Source organism: Nyctereutes procyonoides, unplaced genomic scaffold, assembly GCF_905146905.1.
Source record: "Nyctereutes procyonoides isolate TBG_1078 unplaced genomic scaffold, NYPRO_anot_genome, whole genome shotgun sequence".
Taxonomy (NCBI): Eukaryota; Metazoa; Chordata; class Mammalia; order Carnivora; family Canidae; genus Nyctereutes; species Nyctereutes procyonoides.
Window position 1 is genome coordinate 9211194 of NW_026575160.1, and position 19098 is coordinate 9230291.

The 19098-nt window shown below is 33.8% G+C and overlaps 1 protein-coding gene across 2 annotated transcripts in view; it reads left to right on the forward strand.

Annotated features, from left to right (window-relative positions):
• Positions 1 to 18782, forward strand: part of SP4 (Sp4 transcription factor) — a 76137-nt gene extending 57355 nt beyond the window's left edge. For both annotated transcript variants that reach the window (XM_055314869.1, XM_055314870.1), the window contains exon 5: positions 15350 to 18782. In XM_055314869.1, the coding sequence (XP_055170844.1) occupies positions 15350 to 15597 (248 nt within the window). In that variant the 3' untranslated portion in view covers positions 15598 to 18782. The remainder of the gene's footprint in view (positions 1 to 15349) is intronic.
• Positions 18783 to 19098: the final 316 nt, after the last annotated feature.

Genomic DNA, 19098 nt, shown 5'->3' on the forward strand with positions numbered 1-19098 from the left:
CCAGTTATTTGCTTATTTAATCATTCATTTATATGGACCCATGAGTATTTATTTTATTTTGGGGTTATAATCCAATATTGTCATTATTTTCTTGCTCAAATTGTTCCATCTTTGGCCACTTTAGAAGTTGTTTTAGATTACCTCCTTGTGCTTTTGACATACTCCCATTCTGGTTTTCTTTTGACTGTAAGAGCTTCTGTTAATAATTTTTATGTTCTAATTAATTTCCTAATTATGTATGTTGCATAGTTTTTCATTTATTGGGCAGACTGGTTGGACTCTTCAACTTTGGGTTCTCCCTCATCCCCTTCCTACCCTCTTTCATTCACCCTTTTTTATTCTCTATTCTTTTTGCAGTCTTACTTCGTGTAAGTTGGACTCCCTATATTGATTTCTTTTTAATATCTTACAACTTATTTTTTTGTCTTTTTACCTTTTAGTTTCTATGAGATTTCTTAACTTTATATTCAGATATTTATTTTGAATATTTTCTTAATTTCCAAGAGTGCTTTCTATTATTTTTTATAGCATACTCTTCTTATTATAGAAATGCAGGAGCTTACTGAAAATCTCGGAGTTTTCCAGCTAGATATATATTTTTTAATACTTCTGTTTTCTCCAAGGTAATTTTTTTTTGTCTGTACCTTGCCTTTTTCTGATGTTGTAGGCTTTCCTCAATTATCCAGGGTCCTTTGCTTTTATTCAAGTTGATGATTGTGATCACTATGTTTAAGTAAAGGAAAAAGTTTTATCAACTGGTGACTTTCATTCTAGGCAATTGGATAGGGACACTGTGAGTTATACTGCAAGATACCCAATTACCAAAATTCAGTAATATACTGTGGGACCAGATTTTAGTAGATACAAACCATCAAATATTCTGACCCAATTTTTTGATAGTAGGATTAATAGTCCATGTACAGACTTTAATTTACTATTATATATTTTATATCCTCTTCTTCCCATTTTGAGTCTGAAACTTTTACATAATTCTACAGAAGATAGATTGGCTCTCTTCTAGATATATCCTCTTCCTTAATAATCTCTATTCTAGTCTTCAGAAATTTGATGCAATCAAAACTTGTATAACTTTCCATAACACAAGTGAGTTTCATAGGATTTTTTCCCTCCTTTGTCTCCTATCATCGACCCTGTGGGCACTGAATAGCAAGTGTCACAGCAAACACCATATATATATCCACCCAGAGGACTGAGAAAAGAGGCCCTTGTGCTCTGAAGCCAGCCCTGTTTGTAGGTTGCACTGCAGTAGAGGCAGCAGAGACACCTAAAAAACCTGAGAAAATACTCGTATCTCTGACCAAAGGACCCCAGAACCTTGTTTTACATTGAATGTGAGGGAATCACTATTATTTTTCTCTCTTGCCATTTTACTCTGAAGGTTATGGCAATCATATGTATATACAGAATAGTATAGGAAGCCCTAAGAATTCTGGCTTTCTGGCCAGAGGAACCAAGAAGGACACCTGGGGTTTGAGAAGGCATGAGGGCAATTTTGCAGAGATCTGTAAAAGGTGATCCCTGATTTCATTAACGGAACAAAAATTCTGTGCTCACCCCTGAGCTGTAAATGCACAGAACAGATCCAAAGAACCATAATAAAGGCTTCAAGAACTGAACTATCTTATAAACCATCACCTGATTGCCAGCATGTGCTGAGCAGACCTAAACATAACAGTCTTTGAAAACAAATTAATATTGAAACTCATGCCCAAAGAAGGCAAGATAGAATTAGTCTGAAACTGAATGGGTCAGTTACCTACTAAAACGAAAACTTACATTCCCCACAGGACTCAGAGTGACTACAACATAATATCCAATATGTCTAGGATACAACCCAAAGTTATTGGACATACTGTGAACCTAAGTAAATCTCACTGTGTCAAGATGATCCACATGTTGGAATTATCAGACAGTGACTATAAAGAAGCTGTTAGAACTATCAGCCATAGAGTAAAGGTAAATATGTTTGAAATAAAAAGGCAGAAGTTTCCAGAAGCAAAATTGAAGCTCTAAAAAAGAACTAAATGGTAATTTTGGAACTGAAATAAAATGCATTATGCAAAGTTAAAAATTCCTTATATGTGCTTAACAACACAGATAACAGGGAAGAATCATTGAAGTTGAAAACAGATCATTAGAAATTACACAGTCTGAAGAACAGAAGAAAAAGATCAGGTGGAAAACATTAACTGGGTCTAAGGGAACTGTGAAACTTACAAAATTAGTGTCATTGGAGTCCCAGAAGGAGAAGAGGGAAAGATTGATATAGAAAAATATTTAACAAAATAATGATTGAGATTTCTTATATTAGGTCTAAATTATGGGTTTATGAAGCTCATTGAATATCAAACCGGAATTGACAGGAATCCTGCCCGATACATGATAATCTGCTAAAAATTAAAGATAAGGAAAAAAATCTGAAAGGAACCTAAAGCAAATGACATGTAATGTATAGAGGAATAGAAATTTGAGTGATGGATGATGATCTTAAGAAACTGGAGGACTTAAAAAAAAAAAAAGAAAAAAAGAATTGCCAACTTAGCATTTTATACCCAGCGAAAGTGTCCTCAATAAGAAAGACAAAAATATTTTCAGATGAAGAGAATCTAAGAATTTGTTGTCATCAGATCTACTCCAAAAGAAGTACTTAAAGTTTTTTTAGACTGAAGGGAAAGGATACCAGAGGAGAATTGGGAATTTAACACAAAAGAGCAAAATACATAAAGCAGTCTATTATTCCTCTGCTTAAATTTTTAAAGAATGTGTTTGTTTAAAGGAAAAATTTTAGTAGTGGTGAGTCTTTAATATATGTGAATATAATATATTTGGTAAATATAATGGAAAGTGGGGAGGGTAAAGAAACCTGTATGATTGAAAAGCTTCTTTGTTTTAGTGTGAAAATATAGAACACAGTATATATATTGTGAAAAGTTAGCTATATATATTGCAATTCCTTTATCAATTACCAAAAATACAGAGATTCTGGGGTGATAGGGTAATAAGTTAAAATAGGATGCTAAACAATATTCACATAATCAAAAAGAGAAAGGAAAAACAAAAATGAAAAACAGGATAGAAATGGAAAAGAACAAAATTATGGACTTAAATCTAATCAAATAAGTGATTATATACAATGTTAGTGGTCTAAACCTAACAGAAGATAGAGGTTGTTGGATTGCATTAAAAATTAAAAATTAAAATTAAATATTGTGTACCAAAAAACCCACTTAAAAGATCATAATATGGATAAATTTAAAAGTATAGGAAAAACATACATGCCATGCAAAGACTAAAAGAAAACTTAAGTTCTATATTAATATAGCAAATAGACTTCATAAAACAGTGAAAATTACTAGGTATGACAAGACATTCTATAATGATGGAATGGCTCGTTTTACATGAAGGGATAACAATTCAAATTGTAATACGCACCTAATAACAGTTCTAAAATCTATAAAGCAAGACCTGATAAAACTAAAAGGTAAACTAGAGCAATCCACAAATTACTCTTGTAGAGTTGATACTCTTTTCATAATAATTGATACAAGTAGAAAAGTAGAAAGAGTATAGAACATTATCAGTCAGTTTGCCCTAATTGACATTCATAGAGTACTCAAGCCAATTGCAACAATACTTAAATTTATTCATAAGTACATAGAACATTCTGGAAGATAAACCATATTCTGTGCCATAAGTTATACCTTAACAACTTAAAAGAATAGAGATTATGCAAAGTATGCTCAGATCATAAGAGAATTAAACTAGAGGTCAGTAACAAAAACATCTGAGAAATCCAAATTTGGGAAACTAACCAACACATTTCTGATTAACCCTGTAGGTCAAGGGGATATCTCAAGGGAGATTAGAAAATACTCTCAACTGAATGAAAAGACATATCAAGATGTGTGGGATGTAGATATAACAGTATTTGGAGGGCATTTATGGCAGTGAGTGCTTTTATTAGTAACAAAGGGTAACAAAATAACAATCATTAATCAATAATTCTTCAGTAGAATAAGTTTCTATCTTAACTAAGAAAAAAACAAATGAATTAAACCCAAAACAGGAAGTTAGGGAGTAATAAATAGGATAAAATAAATGGAATTGAAAATAGAAAAATGATCTAATAGAGAAAATTAGTCATCGAAAATTAGTTTTCTTTGAAAAGATAAAATTGGTGAGTCTTTAGCTAGACTGACAAAGAAAATTTATCAATGCCAGGAATGGAAGAGGAGAGCCCCTATAGACAATATAATAATAGAGGAATGCTGTGAATAATTCTATACTCTGAATTAGAGAACTTAGATGAAATGGACCAACTCCTTAAAAGACATAAATGACCAATACTTGCTCAAGAAGAAATAGATAACATGAATAGTACCATATCTATTAAAGAAATTGAGTTTTAGGGAAAACTTTTGACAAAGAAAAATCCTAGGTTCAGATGGTTTTATTGAAAAATTCTATATTAAGTAATAAATGATACTAGTTCTGCACAATCTTTTTTAGAGACTAAATGAGGGAACACTTCTTAACTATTTTATGAGGCCTTCATTACCACGATGCCAAAGCCAGACAAAGACATTACTAGGGGGGAAAAAACAGACCAGTAGCATCATAAATACAAATGTCAGAATCCTCAATAAAATATCAAACCAAGTCCAGTAATATATTAAAAGAATAATGTATCATGACTCAGGAATGAAAGGCTGAGTGAACATTTTAAAGTCAATTAGTTAAAATAATTTACCATATTAACAGAAGGAAAAAAAAATCACATGATTACTTAAATATATATACAAAAAGTATTTGGTAATATCTGCATTCAGTTTGATAAAAATTCTCAGCATACTAAGAATTTAAGGTTATATTCTTAAGTAGAGGACATTTATAAACAATTATATATATATATACATATTTTAAGATTTTATTTATTCACGAAAGAGAGAGAGGCAGAGACCTAGGCAGAGGGAAAAGCAGGCTCCTCACAGAGAGCCCGATGCAGGACTCGATCCCAGAACCCTGGGGATCACGCCCTGAGCCAAAGGTAGACACTCAAACACTGAGCCACTTGGGCGTCCCTATAAAAAAAGCTATAGTTAATATCATACTTACTGATGAAGGACCTAATACTTATATATAGAATCAGGAACGAGGAAACGATATCTGATTTTTTTTTTTTTAAGTTGGCATGGAGCCCATTACAGGCCTTGAACTCATAACCCTGAGATCAAGACCTGAGCTGAGATCTAAAGTTGGACACTTAACCGGCTGAGCCACTCAGGTGCCCCAAGATGACTGATATTTATCACTCTCTTCACTCTAGTACTAGAAGTCCTACCTAGTGCAATAAGCAGGAAAAAAAAACCCACACAGATTCTAATAAAATAAGTGTCTTTATTTGCAGACAACAATAAGTGTCTATTTAGATATACCTTGGCATCTACAAAAAAGCTGTTTGTACTAATAAGTGTGTTTGGCAAGATTGCAAGATACAAGGTTAATATACCTGCCATTTGCTTCGACATGGAAGTTATTAGGCTGAGTGAAATAAGTCAATCGGAGAAGGACAAACATTATATGGTCTCATTAATTTGGGGAATATAAAAAATAGTGAAAGGGAATAAAGGGGAAAGGAGAAAAAATAAGTGGAAAATATCAGAAAGGGAGACAGAACATGAAAGACTCCTAACTCTGGGAAATGAACAAGGGGTGGTGGAAGGGGAGGTGGGCAGGAGGTGGGGGTGACTGGGTGATGGGCACTTGACGGGATGAGCACTGGGTGTTATTCTATGTGCTGGCAAATTGAACACCAATAAAAAATAAATTTATATAAAAAATATATATGATGAATTGTGTTAACTACATACTAGCAATGAACAACTAGATACAAGTAGCTTAATAGTGTCATTTTTAATAGGGTGAAAAGAATAAAATACTTTGTTGTAAGTCTAACAAAATATATGCAAGATATCTATATTGAAAACTAAACATTGATGAAAGAATTAAAGATGATTTATTCATGTAGACATATACCATTTAGTGGATTCCATGGCCCATATTGTTTTGATATCAGTTCTCCATATATATATATATATATATATATATATATATATATATATATACACACATACACAGATTCAGTGCATTCCTTCTTAAAATTGCAGGAGTATTTTGTAGATCTTAACAAGTTGATTCTAAAATTTATATGAAAGGCAAAACAATTAGGATAGTCAAAACAGTTTTTAGAAAACAAAGTTAGGGATCCCTGGGTGGCACAGCGGTTTGGCGCCTGCCTTTGGCCCAGGGCGCGGTCCTGGAGACCCGGGATCGAGTCCCACGTCGGGCTCCCGGTGCATGGAGCCTGCTTCTCCCTCTGCCTGTGTCTCTGCGCCTCTCTCTCTCTCCCTGTGACTATCATATCATAAATAAATAAATAAATAAATAAATAAATAAATAAATAAATTTAAAAAAAAAGAAAAAGTTAGCTGATTGACATTAAATGATTTTAAATTTTCTTATAAAGCTACAGTATTTCAATGCTGTGAGGTTTTGGTGAAAAAGAAGGACACATAGATAAGACCAAAAAGAGAATTCAGAAATTGACCCACACACATATTATGTAACAATAATTCTATGGAGAAAGAACAATCTTCAAGAAATGGTTTGACCATTTGTCAGAATTGACCAGCCACATGTAGAAAAACAACAGAGTACTGCCTCCAACAGAGAGGAATGAATTATTAATACAACCACAATGATGAAATTCAGATGCTTTGTGTTAAGTGAGCGATCCCACCATCAAAAGACTACCTATTGTATGATTTCATTTATATATGACATAATATGGAAATTAAAAACTCCAGAGACAGAGAACAGATTATTGTTTTCTAGGGCATAAGGGAGAAAAGAACCCAACTATAAGGAGGCATCATGAAGGAATTTTTGGAAGTGATACCAACTTCCATATTTTTATTTTGATGATGACTAAGTGATTTAATACATTTGTCAAAATTCATAGAGCCGTATACCAAAAAAGAGTGATTTTACTCTGTATAAATGAAAACATAAGGTTTTGAAGTGGGAGACAAACTCCTTTTTGAGAAATTGTAAAAAGGGAGAGATTATGATTCTTCTTTTTCTTCTTCTTTGTCTCTTTTTAAAAATCCGAAACCATTTTCTTTTCAGCCTCATACATATGCCTCAGTATCAATCATACAGCACTTCTCTTAACTCTTCCAAGGATAATAAGATTTACAGCTAGAGGAGCTCGTAAAAATGATTTCATGCAACCCTATCATTTTATAAATACAGACTGAACTTAAGTCTTATGAGGTTGATTTCTTTACTAAGGCCCAAACTTCATTCCTTGAGCCAAGTTAAGTGATTATTGACGAGTAAGAAGGAGCCATGGGAACAGTAAACAAACTCAGGCAGCAACAGCAACAACTAATATTTCTGAGTCCTTTCAGTGCCCAGGGAGTTTTCTAAATGCTTTTTTTTTTCATTCATTTTCTCTTTTAATCCTTTGAACAGTAACATAAAATAGGTATCTCTGTTATTCCTAGTTAAAAATGAAGAAACAGGATCCCTGGGTGGCGCAGGGGTTTGGCGCCTGCCTTTGGCCCAGGGCGCGGTCCTGGAGACCCAGGATCGAATCCCACATCGGGCTCCCGGTGCATGGAGCCTGCTTCTCCCTCTGCCTGTGTCTCTGCCTCTCTCTCTCTCTGTGTGACTATCATAAATAAAATTAAAAAAAATTAAAAAAATGAAACAATTGAAGAGAGAAGTTGCCCAAAATTACATGGCTAGTAAGTAGGTAGAGCAGAGTCAAAATTTTTAGCCTGAACTAGAATCCCAATTCCTACAAAAAAAAAGAAAGTATCATATGTCAGGACCTGCAGGCAGTTCAGTGTTTGGAACAGTAATATTTATGACAGTAGATTTTTTTTTTTTAATGGTAGACAGAGATAGGTTATCATAGTATGTTATACACTATTTAATTTTGTTTTTCCCACAGCCTTAGGAAATGAGGAACCACTAAAAGTTTTCAGCAGTTAATCAGAGGGTCATCTTTTTATTTTAGACATTTGGTATTTGTAGGGAGAAGAGACTTATATGGAATAATTTTGAGACCACTTAGTGAAGACGATAGGGATTGTTGACAAGATCTTAACTAGAACAGAATTTGTAAGAATATGTGAGGCCAGATCAAAAATTAATAGTGTAATAAAATTGACAGGACTTGGTGATTATTAAATGTGAGAAAAGAGATAATAGTGATAATTGCTACCAGTTAAAAAGAGGCTTATTGGAGAAGGATAAGTATATTGTAGAATTGTCTACCTCCCTTCAATTCTGTTTTGTTTCTCATAGTTTGTTTTAGGGCTCTGTTCTTAGGTGCATATATATTTATAGTAGCTATATCTTCTTGAGGGAGTGAGTCTTTTATCATTATAAAGGATTCTTGTCAGTAGTAACTATTTTTATCATGTTGCAGTGTTATTAATATAATTATTTCAGCTCTCTTTTGCATGATACATCTTTTTTCCATCCTTTTACTTTTAGCCTATGCATGTCTGGGTTTAAAGTGAGCCTCTGGGATCTCTGCGTGGCTCAGCAGTTTGGCACCTGCCTTTGGTCCAGGGCGCGATCCTGGAGTCCCGGGATCGAGTCCCGCGTTGGGCTCCTGGCATGGGGCCTGCTTCTCCCTCTGCCTGTGTCTCTGCCCCTCTCTCTGTCTCTCTATGTCTCTCATGAATAAATAAAATCTTAAAAAAATAAATAAAGTGAGCCTCTTTTAGCATATAGTTGGACCATGTTTTTCTTTAGTTCATTCTGGAAACCTCTGCCTTTTAATCAGAACCTTTAATACTTTCACAAGTGATAACAATTACTGATGAGGACTTCTGTCATTTTGGTATTTGTTTTCTACATGTCTTTTGTCTTTTTTGTTCTTGTATTCCTCTATTATTAGCATTTGGTATTAAATATTCCTTGTGTGTTATTTTTTAATACCCTTGTCATTTCTCTATAGTATTAATATATTTTCTTAGTGCCCACCTGCTTTTAGGATTACAATTCACATTTTAAAATAAGCTGCAAATCTGCTAGCAATACATTCTTCAGTTTTTATTAATCTGGGAATGTGAGTTTTTCTTCCTCTCTTTTAAATATTTATTTATGTATATATATGACAGAGAGCAAGCTCAGGGTTTAGGGGCAGAAGGAGAGAGAGAGAGAGAGAGAGACAGCAGCCCCGGCGGCGCAGCAGTTTAGCGCCACCTGCAGCCTGGGGTGTGGTCCTGGAGACCCCGGACCCAGTCCCACGTCGGGCTTCCTGCGTGGAGCCTGCTTCTCCCTCTGCCAGTGTTTCTGCCCTTCCCTCCCTCCCTCCCTCCCTCCCTCCCTCCCTCTCTCTCATGAATAAATAAATAAAATCTTTTAAATAAATAAATAAATAAATAAGCATTTGTAATAAAATTGACCAAATGATTTCTGTATTCAAATGAATAATTGCTGAAGGAGGAAATGAAGTTATTCATTATGTAAATTGATGTCCCTATAAAGTCAGTCTCAAATGTCAGCTCATCAATCAGAATAGCATTTGGATTCCTATTTGTTTTTGGTCAGATTCCTCATTATTTTAATAATTATCCAAATCTTACTGGGGCATCTGGCTGGATCTGTTGGTGGAGTGTGAGACTTTTGATTTCAGAGTTGTGAGTTTGAGCCTTGTGTTGGGCAGAGATGACTTAAAAATATTTAAGTCTTATTTCCATTGTCTTTCCCACTCAGCTTCTCTTTACTCTTAATTATTCTACCTCAAGAAAATTTAAGCCACATGATTTCTCTGAAATTATTATAGATCCCCCCCCTTTTAATTTACTTTTATCCCCAAGTAATGATAGAATTGAGGGTACTCATGAAGAGATTTGTTTAGATACTTTAGGCTGGGTAGGTAAAAAAAAAAAAAATGTGTCTAAGAGGGACTGTTAAGTTGAATGTATTGGAGGAGAGAGTTGAAGGGATCCAAAAAGCCTCCCAGTTTGAATAACTAGGCTTCTTAGAACAAATAAAAAAAATACTTCTTTACTGTAGATTATAAAAGTTGTGCAGAGCTATATACTATATACTAAAAAATTGTATATAGTTGACCCTTGAATAGCACAGGTTTGAACTATATGGGTCCACTTATATGTAGATTTTTTTTAAATACCCTAAAGTACTGCAAGTGCATTTTCTCTTCCTTACGATTTTCTTAGTAATGTTTTCCTTTCTTTACTTTATTGTTAGGATACAATATATAATTAACACAAAATATGTTCGTGCTATTGGTAAGGCTTCTAGTCAGTATTTATAGGCCTTTATTAGTAGCTAAGTTTTGGGGTAGTGAAAAATTATGTACAAATTTTCAACTTGTAGATATAGGGGGTCAGTGTTTCTAACCCCTTGTTCAAAGATCAACTGTATATGCTACCTGTGAATATTTGGTGAAAGTAATTCATGAGCTAAGGGGTATGTTTTTTACCTAGTTATAAACAAATGCCAGACATTTAAAAGAATCTCTCTAGTGGGTTGAATTGTGTGTCTTAGAGATATTCAAATCCTAATCCGTGATGAATGTGACTTTATTTGGAAATAAGTTTTTTGCAGATTAAATAAAGATGAAGTCATACCATGTACCTAAGATTTAGGACCTAGCGGGCGTAAATAAACTGGTATCTTTGTAAGAAGGGAGAAGATGCAGAGACACGGGGAAAGGCTGCGTGAAGACAGAGGCAGAGATTAGAGAGATACAGCTACAAGCCAATAAAGGCCAAGGATTGCTAGAAGTCACTAAAGCTAGGATGAGGCATGGAAAGATTCTTCTCTAGAGTCTTTGGTGGGAGCATTGCTTTACTGACACCTTCATTTTGGACATCTAACCATCCAGAACTGTGAGAGACATCAATATCTATCGTTTGAAGCCACTCAGGTTGTGTTATTTTCTTACAAAAGCCCGGGGAAACCAATACAGTCAGTTTGTTCCTGAAATTAATTTTAATTTGTAAATTTTAATTTATAAATATTAATATTAAAAATTAATTTTAGTCTATATGTTACCATTACAAACAGAAATAACATTAATTCATATAGTATGTTTTATACATTGTATTAGCTTAGATTTGAGGCAGCATGTTGAAAACCAGATTACAGGCAGAACTATGACAGCAAGATAGTTGGCTCTTGATGGTACTTCAAATAAATTAAACTTAAAAGATCTCGTTTATTGCATTCATTCAAACCTGTGATTCCATTGAAAATCTCAGCTTTTTTTTTTTTTTTTAAGATTTTATTTGAGAGAGAGCACAAGCAGGGGAAGGGGCACAGGGGCAGGGAGAAGCAGGCTCCTGAGCAGAGAGCCTGACCTGGGGCTTGATCCCAGGACCCTGAGATCATGACCTAAGCTGAAGGCAGTTGCTTAACTGACTGAGCCACCCAGGTACCCCTCAGCAGCTTTTTTTGAGAAAAATTACTGTTAGGAATATTACGCTAGGAAGTAATCTAATGTAGTTTCTAAATATGAATTTTCTACTTAAGTTCTCTTGTAAAAGACTACTATATTTTAACAATCATGTAATATAACATGGCATTCTCTAAATCTAGGTCAAAGAAGCAATTCTTTTTTTTTTTTTTTAAGATTTATTTATTTTAGAGAGCATGAGTGGAAGGGACAGAGGAAGAGGGAAGAGAGAATCTCAAGCACACTCCACGCTGAGCACAGAGTCTGACTTGGGGCTCAATCTTAGGACCCTGAGATCACGACTTGAGCCAAAACCAAGTCAGATGCTTAAATCGTTGTACCACCCAGGTGCCCCAAGCAATTCTTTCTTTCTGTACTCAGTTTATTAAACCAGAATTGTTTGGGTTATGTTCTTGATATTTTCTTATAGAACTAAAATTTGGGAATGATCCTATATCACCTTTGGATACTTGTAATGAAGATATTCACAGATTTTGAATCCTATAGTAGATCAGCTATCATTTATTTCCTTATTAGGCCTTAATTTTTTCAAGATTATAACTTATGTAACTCTTAGTTTTCTATTGCTGCCATAACAAACCGTCTCAAATTTAACAGTGTAAAAGAACACGTATTTTTTTTTTTTTTATGTCACAATTTCTTTAAGTCAGAAATCTGAGTATGTTTGGGCTTGGGTCCTCCACTTAGCATCTCACAAAGTCAAAAATCAAGGTGTTATCTGGGCTCTTTCAGCTGGAGGCTGCTGTTGGCTTCTGGAGGCTGTCCACATTCTTTGTCATATTCTCCATGTGGTACCCTCCACCAATAGCAAGTCAAGTCCCTTCCACTTCTAATGTTTCTGATTTTTCCTGTTGCAACTCTGACTCCAGCTGAAAAAAACTCAGCTTTTAAGATCTCGTGTGATTAGATTGGGCCCACTCAGATAAGTCAGAATAATCTTTCTGTACTAATCTCTGTAATAGTTATATCATCCTTTCTGCCATCTAATAAAACATTCACAAATTCCAAGGATTAAGTCATAGACATCTTTGGAGGCCATTTCTGCTTATTATAAGTAATTAATACCAAGTTGCAGTAATTTGTTGCACTAATCATAAAAGTAATAAACTCAAGAATAATTATAAAATATTTAAGACAATCATAAATATAAGGAAGAGACACTGTATTATATTAGTACCAGAACTCTGACCTCCTTGAGATAAAGTATATTGATAATGTTTGCTAACAGTAAGAAATTTTGAAATTGTCTGCCACTACAGAAAACACACTTCTTTGTGAAAAGGAGTAGCAAACTGAAATGTCATTTCCCTAATGTTAAATTGTGCAACATAATTTATTAAACTTGAGATTCTAGCCAACTTCTATTACTTAAAATTAATTGACACCCACACCAGTTAGAAGTAGACAGACTAAAAGGTCCCCATACAAACAAACCATGTCACCATGATATCCCATGCAGTTTGCCACTATAGTAGCTGGGACTTGAATTTATTTCTCAGTTGATATTAAGAGCTCCACGTGATTGCAAATGACTGTCTCAAAATAATAGAACTTCTTAAAGTGTCAGTCTCTTCTTGTTCACTTTTGTATCACTAGTGCCTGGCACATTATAGATGTTGCACAAATATTTGTTCAAAATGATTGAGTTCATGAACATTACAGCTTAGCAAAGACTAAACAGCTACTATGTACAGCTTGATCCAGCCAGTTGAGTCAGTACTTACTAAATGATCTTGTGTCTTCAAGCAAAACACAAGATCCACCTGATCAGGTGATCCACCTGATTTCTTTCTATTCTTGGCCATTGTTGCTGTAAAAGAATGGAGGTCTCTAATTGCACTTTGATGATTAGCATAAAAAGCCCAAACCAGAATTACAGTGCCTTGAATCCTGCTGTGATATTAATAAGTTGTATGATTCCCAAGAAGATTAATTAATTTCTGATCCTCAGCTTACTCATTTATAAGATGAAAAATGTAAAATAAGATCTTTAAGATTTTTTTCCAGCTTTAAAATTTGTAAGCTGTGAATTTTCTTTTAAAATAAAAAGAGAGGGATCCCTGGGTGGCGCAGCGGTTTGGCGCCTGCCTTTGGCTCAGGGCGCGATCCTGGGGACCCGGGATCGAATCCCATATCGGGCTCCCGGTGCATGGAGCCTGCTTCTCCCTCTGCCTGTGTCTCTGCCTCTCTCTCTCTCTGTGTGTGACTATCATAAATAAAAATAAAAAAAGGATTTAAAAAAAATAAAATAAAATAAAAAGAGAGACTTGAAGGTAGAATTCAAGATTGATCTTAACCTAAAACCTGCATTTAATCATGTTTTGCCCTTGTCTAAGTATCAGTGTTCAGAAAATCCAAATTTTTTTTGAGAATTTCATCTAAACCGTGTATTTATCCTTTCATTTAATTTTCCAAGACTGAAAGAGAAAAGTTCAATGAATTACTGTTAGTGTAATTTTTTTAAAAAAATAAAAGCAAACACAAAGAGGGGAGATTATCTGATATAGAGCAAGTTGAGCCTACAGATTTTCTACTGATAAGTTAAAAGTAGGGCTAAGTAAAGAAGTCAGCCAAACTGAATTTTCTTAGGATTCAAATTCTAGTATCAGACTTGGAAAACATTTCTTTCCTGTAACAATTTTTAGAGGGAAAGACTAAAGCGAATAGTTGATCCATGGTGAACATGATGTTATACCACTTCACCAAATTTTTGTTCACTACACTCATTACACACAGAAGTGAAATGCGTTTTTTCTCTTTATTTTTTTCTTCAAAGATTTTATTCATTCATGAGAGACACAGAGAGAGGCAGAGACATAGGCAGAGGGAGAAGCAGGCTTCCCTACAGGGAGCCCGTGTGGGACTTGATTCCAGGACCCTGGGATCACGACCTGAGCCAAAGGTAGACACTCAACCACTGAGCCACCCAGGGGTCCTACATTTTTCTCTTTAGTTAACATCTATCTAGTTTTTATTCCAAAACAGAGAAGTAGTTAGTTCCTCTCAACTGTCTTACGTCTTGAGGAGAGCATATTTAAGATCACTTTGTATGCAAGAACCTAACAGCCTTACTCTGTAAGACCTCAAAACTCAAATTCTAAATGGAGTATTTGCCTGACTCTCATTTTTGCCTTATGAAGAAACTCAGTACACTATTAAATTATTAACTGGCTTTATTTTAAGTAGTTCTAAGATAGTTTATGTCTCTTGGCATTATAATTAAAACGGAGACAGTTTTTAAGGAAGAGTAGACATAAGCCTTGAACATTATATATTATACCTGAAAGAGTTTTTTGAGATTATCTGTTAGAAATCCTCTTATTTCATAGATGGGTAAACAGAGTAGTTATTGAATTTGCTCCAGCTCTACTTCCAGGCCTTAGTAGAATCAGGACATTAACTCAGGTCATTGATTCCCAATCACATGCTCTTTCTCCTATACAGCCCTGCTTGTTTGATAGCATTTTATTTTAATTTTTATTTAAAGATTCATTTATTTGAGAGAGTGGTCAGGGGAGGGGGGTGGAGAGAGAGAGAGAAGCTTAAACAGACTCCAATACGCTGCTTGATCTCATGACCCTGAAATCATGATCTGAGCTCAAACCAAGAGTGGACACTTAGCGACTGCACCACCAGGCACCTCTTGTTTGATGGCATTTTAAAATAAAAACAGGAAAAAACTATTTTGCAATCAGTCAGAAATTAAACAAAAGTACAGTATGATCAAAAGAGAAATTATTTAAAATTATAATTTCGTTTAAATAAAATGTATATGACTTCATTTACTATTTTTTTGTTCAGGTGAAAAGAGATTTGAATGCCCAGAATGTTCCAAAAGGTTTATGCGGAGTGATCACCTCTCCAAACATGTCAAAACGCACCAGAATAAGAAAGGTGGTGGGACAGCTCTTGCCATTGTTACCTCGGGAGAACTGGACTCATCTGTTACAGAGGTGCTTGGCTCTCCAAGAATTGTCACAGTTGCAGCCATTTCTCAAGATTCAAACCCAGCAACTCCCAATGTTTCAACCAACATGGAAGAATTCTGAAAAGTTATTTATAACAGAGACCTCTAGTGCTGCACTTAAGTTTACACACCTTTGAAAATCTGGAAATGGGCTGGTCGAGTGGATTAGAGTAGGAAATCATGTTTTCATTCTTGGCTTCTTTAAGTATTCCAAGATTTTGGGTCAACACGTGAAGTGTCGAATTTTTAAAAATACAAAAATCAAACTGATGTACTGGAAACAGAAAAGTATTTCCTCCATACTATAAGTTGTAGTTATTTGGAAATAAATCACATAATCCTTAATCTGAATCTTCCCCCTCTCTTAACATCATGTGTTAACCTGTTTAAAAAGACAGACCTCAGTAGTTTGCAGGCTGGACCTTAATTAATTAGACTTGTTTTCTTTGGAAGTACTTTGTTATAAATTCAGTCAGTAATAATTTTATGTAGTTTTTTTTTTTTTTCCTATAGCACAGAAAACAGATAGTTAACTGATGATAGGGATAATACTTTATTTCCTTAGCTTGTTTTTGGAAAATCAACTGAAAATAGTTTTGGCCGTCTTTTCTAAATGTTAGAAAATCTTCAACAGTTGAATTAGGTAAGTTCCAAAAAAGTAATCTGAGATGCAGCTCAGATCTTTATTACCACTACATTATAGTAGTGTGTATGCAGACAATCAGTGAAGTCCAATTACTTTCTCCATTTGGAGACACAAGAGGAACTTAGAGCTAAACTTTAGGTTAAATTTTAGATTGAAACCTTAGGAAAATACTGGGGTGGGGAGGGTGTTAAAACAAAACTCATAATAGCTTCAGAAAAATAAAATGAGGCAACTTAACATGTAAAGTTTTGAAGTTAGGATTTGATTATATTCCTAACCCTAGGTTGAACCACAAAATTCATTTTAAATGTTTATATTGGAAATATTTGCATAGAGTATAAATCATTCTGTAGTTTCATATTCTGTAAATATGAGTTATGTTGACAATGTGCAGAATTCTTTATGCTTTGACTTGGTAGCCAAAGAAGGAATTATCACACTTTTTTTTTAAGGCCGGCAGAAAATTATTTTAACCACATTTCAATTTCTGTTTTCCTCTCTACTAAAATTTAGCCAATCTCATTTATTTCTAGTACTGTGTTAGAAGGCTGGTTACGAATTTATAGCATAGAAATGTCTTTATGTTATGCCAATAACTGAATTTTCCCTAAAAAGACAGCCTAACAGATTTATAATAATGTGATATTATGAAGCAGGTTATTTTTTAAAAATCAGAATGATTTTCAAATAAGTGACTAAAGGAAACCATTGTATTTTATTGTTTATGCAAGGGTCTTATAGGAAAGATGGCCAAAAAGTCTTGAAAAAAAAATTTGGATTATACCAACAGCTTAAGTATTTAGTAAGATATTTCTTACTTTAAAAATGTACTTATGTGAAAACATAATGGAATTGGAATTGACCATTTAAAAACTAAAATTTTTCACTGCCTGGTTTATTAACATTATTCGTTTGGGGACCGTTTAAATAAAGGTACGTGTTTTCTTGTGCATTCTCTATTTTATTTCAGGAAAAGTACTACTCTTGCGAATTCTCTTCCAAAATTGTGATGTTTCTTGTATTTTTGATGAAGGAGAAATACTGTAATGATCACTGTTTACACTATGTACACTTTAGGCCAGCCCTTTGTAGCGTTATATAAAACTGAAGGTCTTTTGTGCTTTCAGTTTGTATAAAAAAGCTTTGAGATTAAAGGAAAAAAAAATTTTTACACTGTGGTTATAAATTTCAAGTTTCTTAAAGCTTTTGTAGACTTGTAACAAAGTCTTTAAATTTTAGTTGGATTTTGTAAATTGTTTTGTATATTTTATTTAATGTACTCTTAACAACTGATGTATCTGGCTTTAAAACATCAGAATCAGTTTGTTGTTTTGTTTGGTACAGAGGAGCATTTGGTAGTGTTAATTTTAATTTTATTATATAGGAGCTGAAACATCAAATATATATTTTATCTATCATTATGCTACACAATCAGTGCTATAAATTTTTTTATGCAAAGAAACTTTCCTAATGTTTGAATCATGTTTCCTCAAAGTGACACTTTTTGTTGTTGTTAATACCAAGTATGAGCTCTCTGCACCATTATTCCATGAACCGGTTTTAACACATACCTGGGTATGATCATCAGAAATGGAAGTTGTTTTTAATCAACAATGAGGCCTATTATAAATTTAACAAACGGAATCTGGATAGCTTTATGGCATATAAAATACATTAATTTGTGTTAGCAGGTGCACATTTCACCACTGAAATTAGAAATATTTTGACAGTCTGTTCTGCATACCATTCTGAATCCACTTTTCTGTCTTATAAGAATCGTAAATTTCAATGTCCTTTATTTGACTCAGTGGGATATAGCTGTTATAAGTAATAGGGCACAGATGTGCAGTAGAGTCATATTTAATGGCATTTCACTGTTCATTCCCTTTGCCACCATTATAAAACTTTTCTTTATTGTAATTATCAGTGCAAAGCTATGTATTTATCATGGTAGAACTCCAGTGTTAGAATAGTTTTTTCTTACAGTATACTTTCTTTGGTTAGGTTTGTGTATGTGTTGCTGATTACATTAGAACTTGATGTTAAGTCATTATTTATCACACTCTCATGAGAGCAGTAATAAAAGTGTGTAATCTAGGAGAAAAAGTTAATTTGTCAAACTTAGATAAGCATGATGTTTAGGTCCTATTTTTCAATTTTATAACTGTTTTATTGCAACAATATTTGTATTTAAGTCTTCATTTTAATGCCTTGTGGTGTTTTTTTATGCATGTCACTAAGTTGTCATCCCACATAAATTGATGTGCAGCATAGGGTATTAAATCTACATAATGATTTTAAAACAGAAATAGTTGATGGTAAAATGTAAATGTTTTGCAAAAATTCCTTATAAAAAGTTTTGTAGTAACATTTCACTTGTAAATTTTTTTTTGTAAAAAAAAAAAAAGAAAGAAAATGAAAAAAAAAAGATGAATCCAGAAAAAAACCTGTTTCCCATATCCTAGAATTTAGACAATTATTCTGCCAGCAAAGCCTCTGGGGCTGTAATTGACATTTTTACAGTGCTGATTTGTATAAAATTTGTTTTTTGTGGATTTGGAAATAAAATCATGTACAAGTTGTTGCCTGCAATAACAATTGCAAGTAACTATTAAAAATTCCCTTGAGTTTAACATGTTTCTTCATTTAATTATGTATACTATAAAGCAGCAATAAATTATTTGAAGTATCAACCTTCTTATCACGATGAACACTGGCAAGTAAATGCTTCTCACTAGAAAACGTATTGGCAACTCTTCATAATTCCTGGTATTAAGATCTGGTCACCATTTCTCTGAACATACTGCCAAAGAACACCAATGCAGATTTCATGTTAATTTGTAGCCATTGCTCTAGACATTTATGGAAATTAAAATTTGATTTAGGGACATTTTTTACTTAAATATTTTTAAGCAATAAATGTTAGGAAATTGTAGG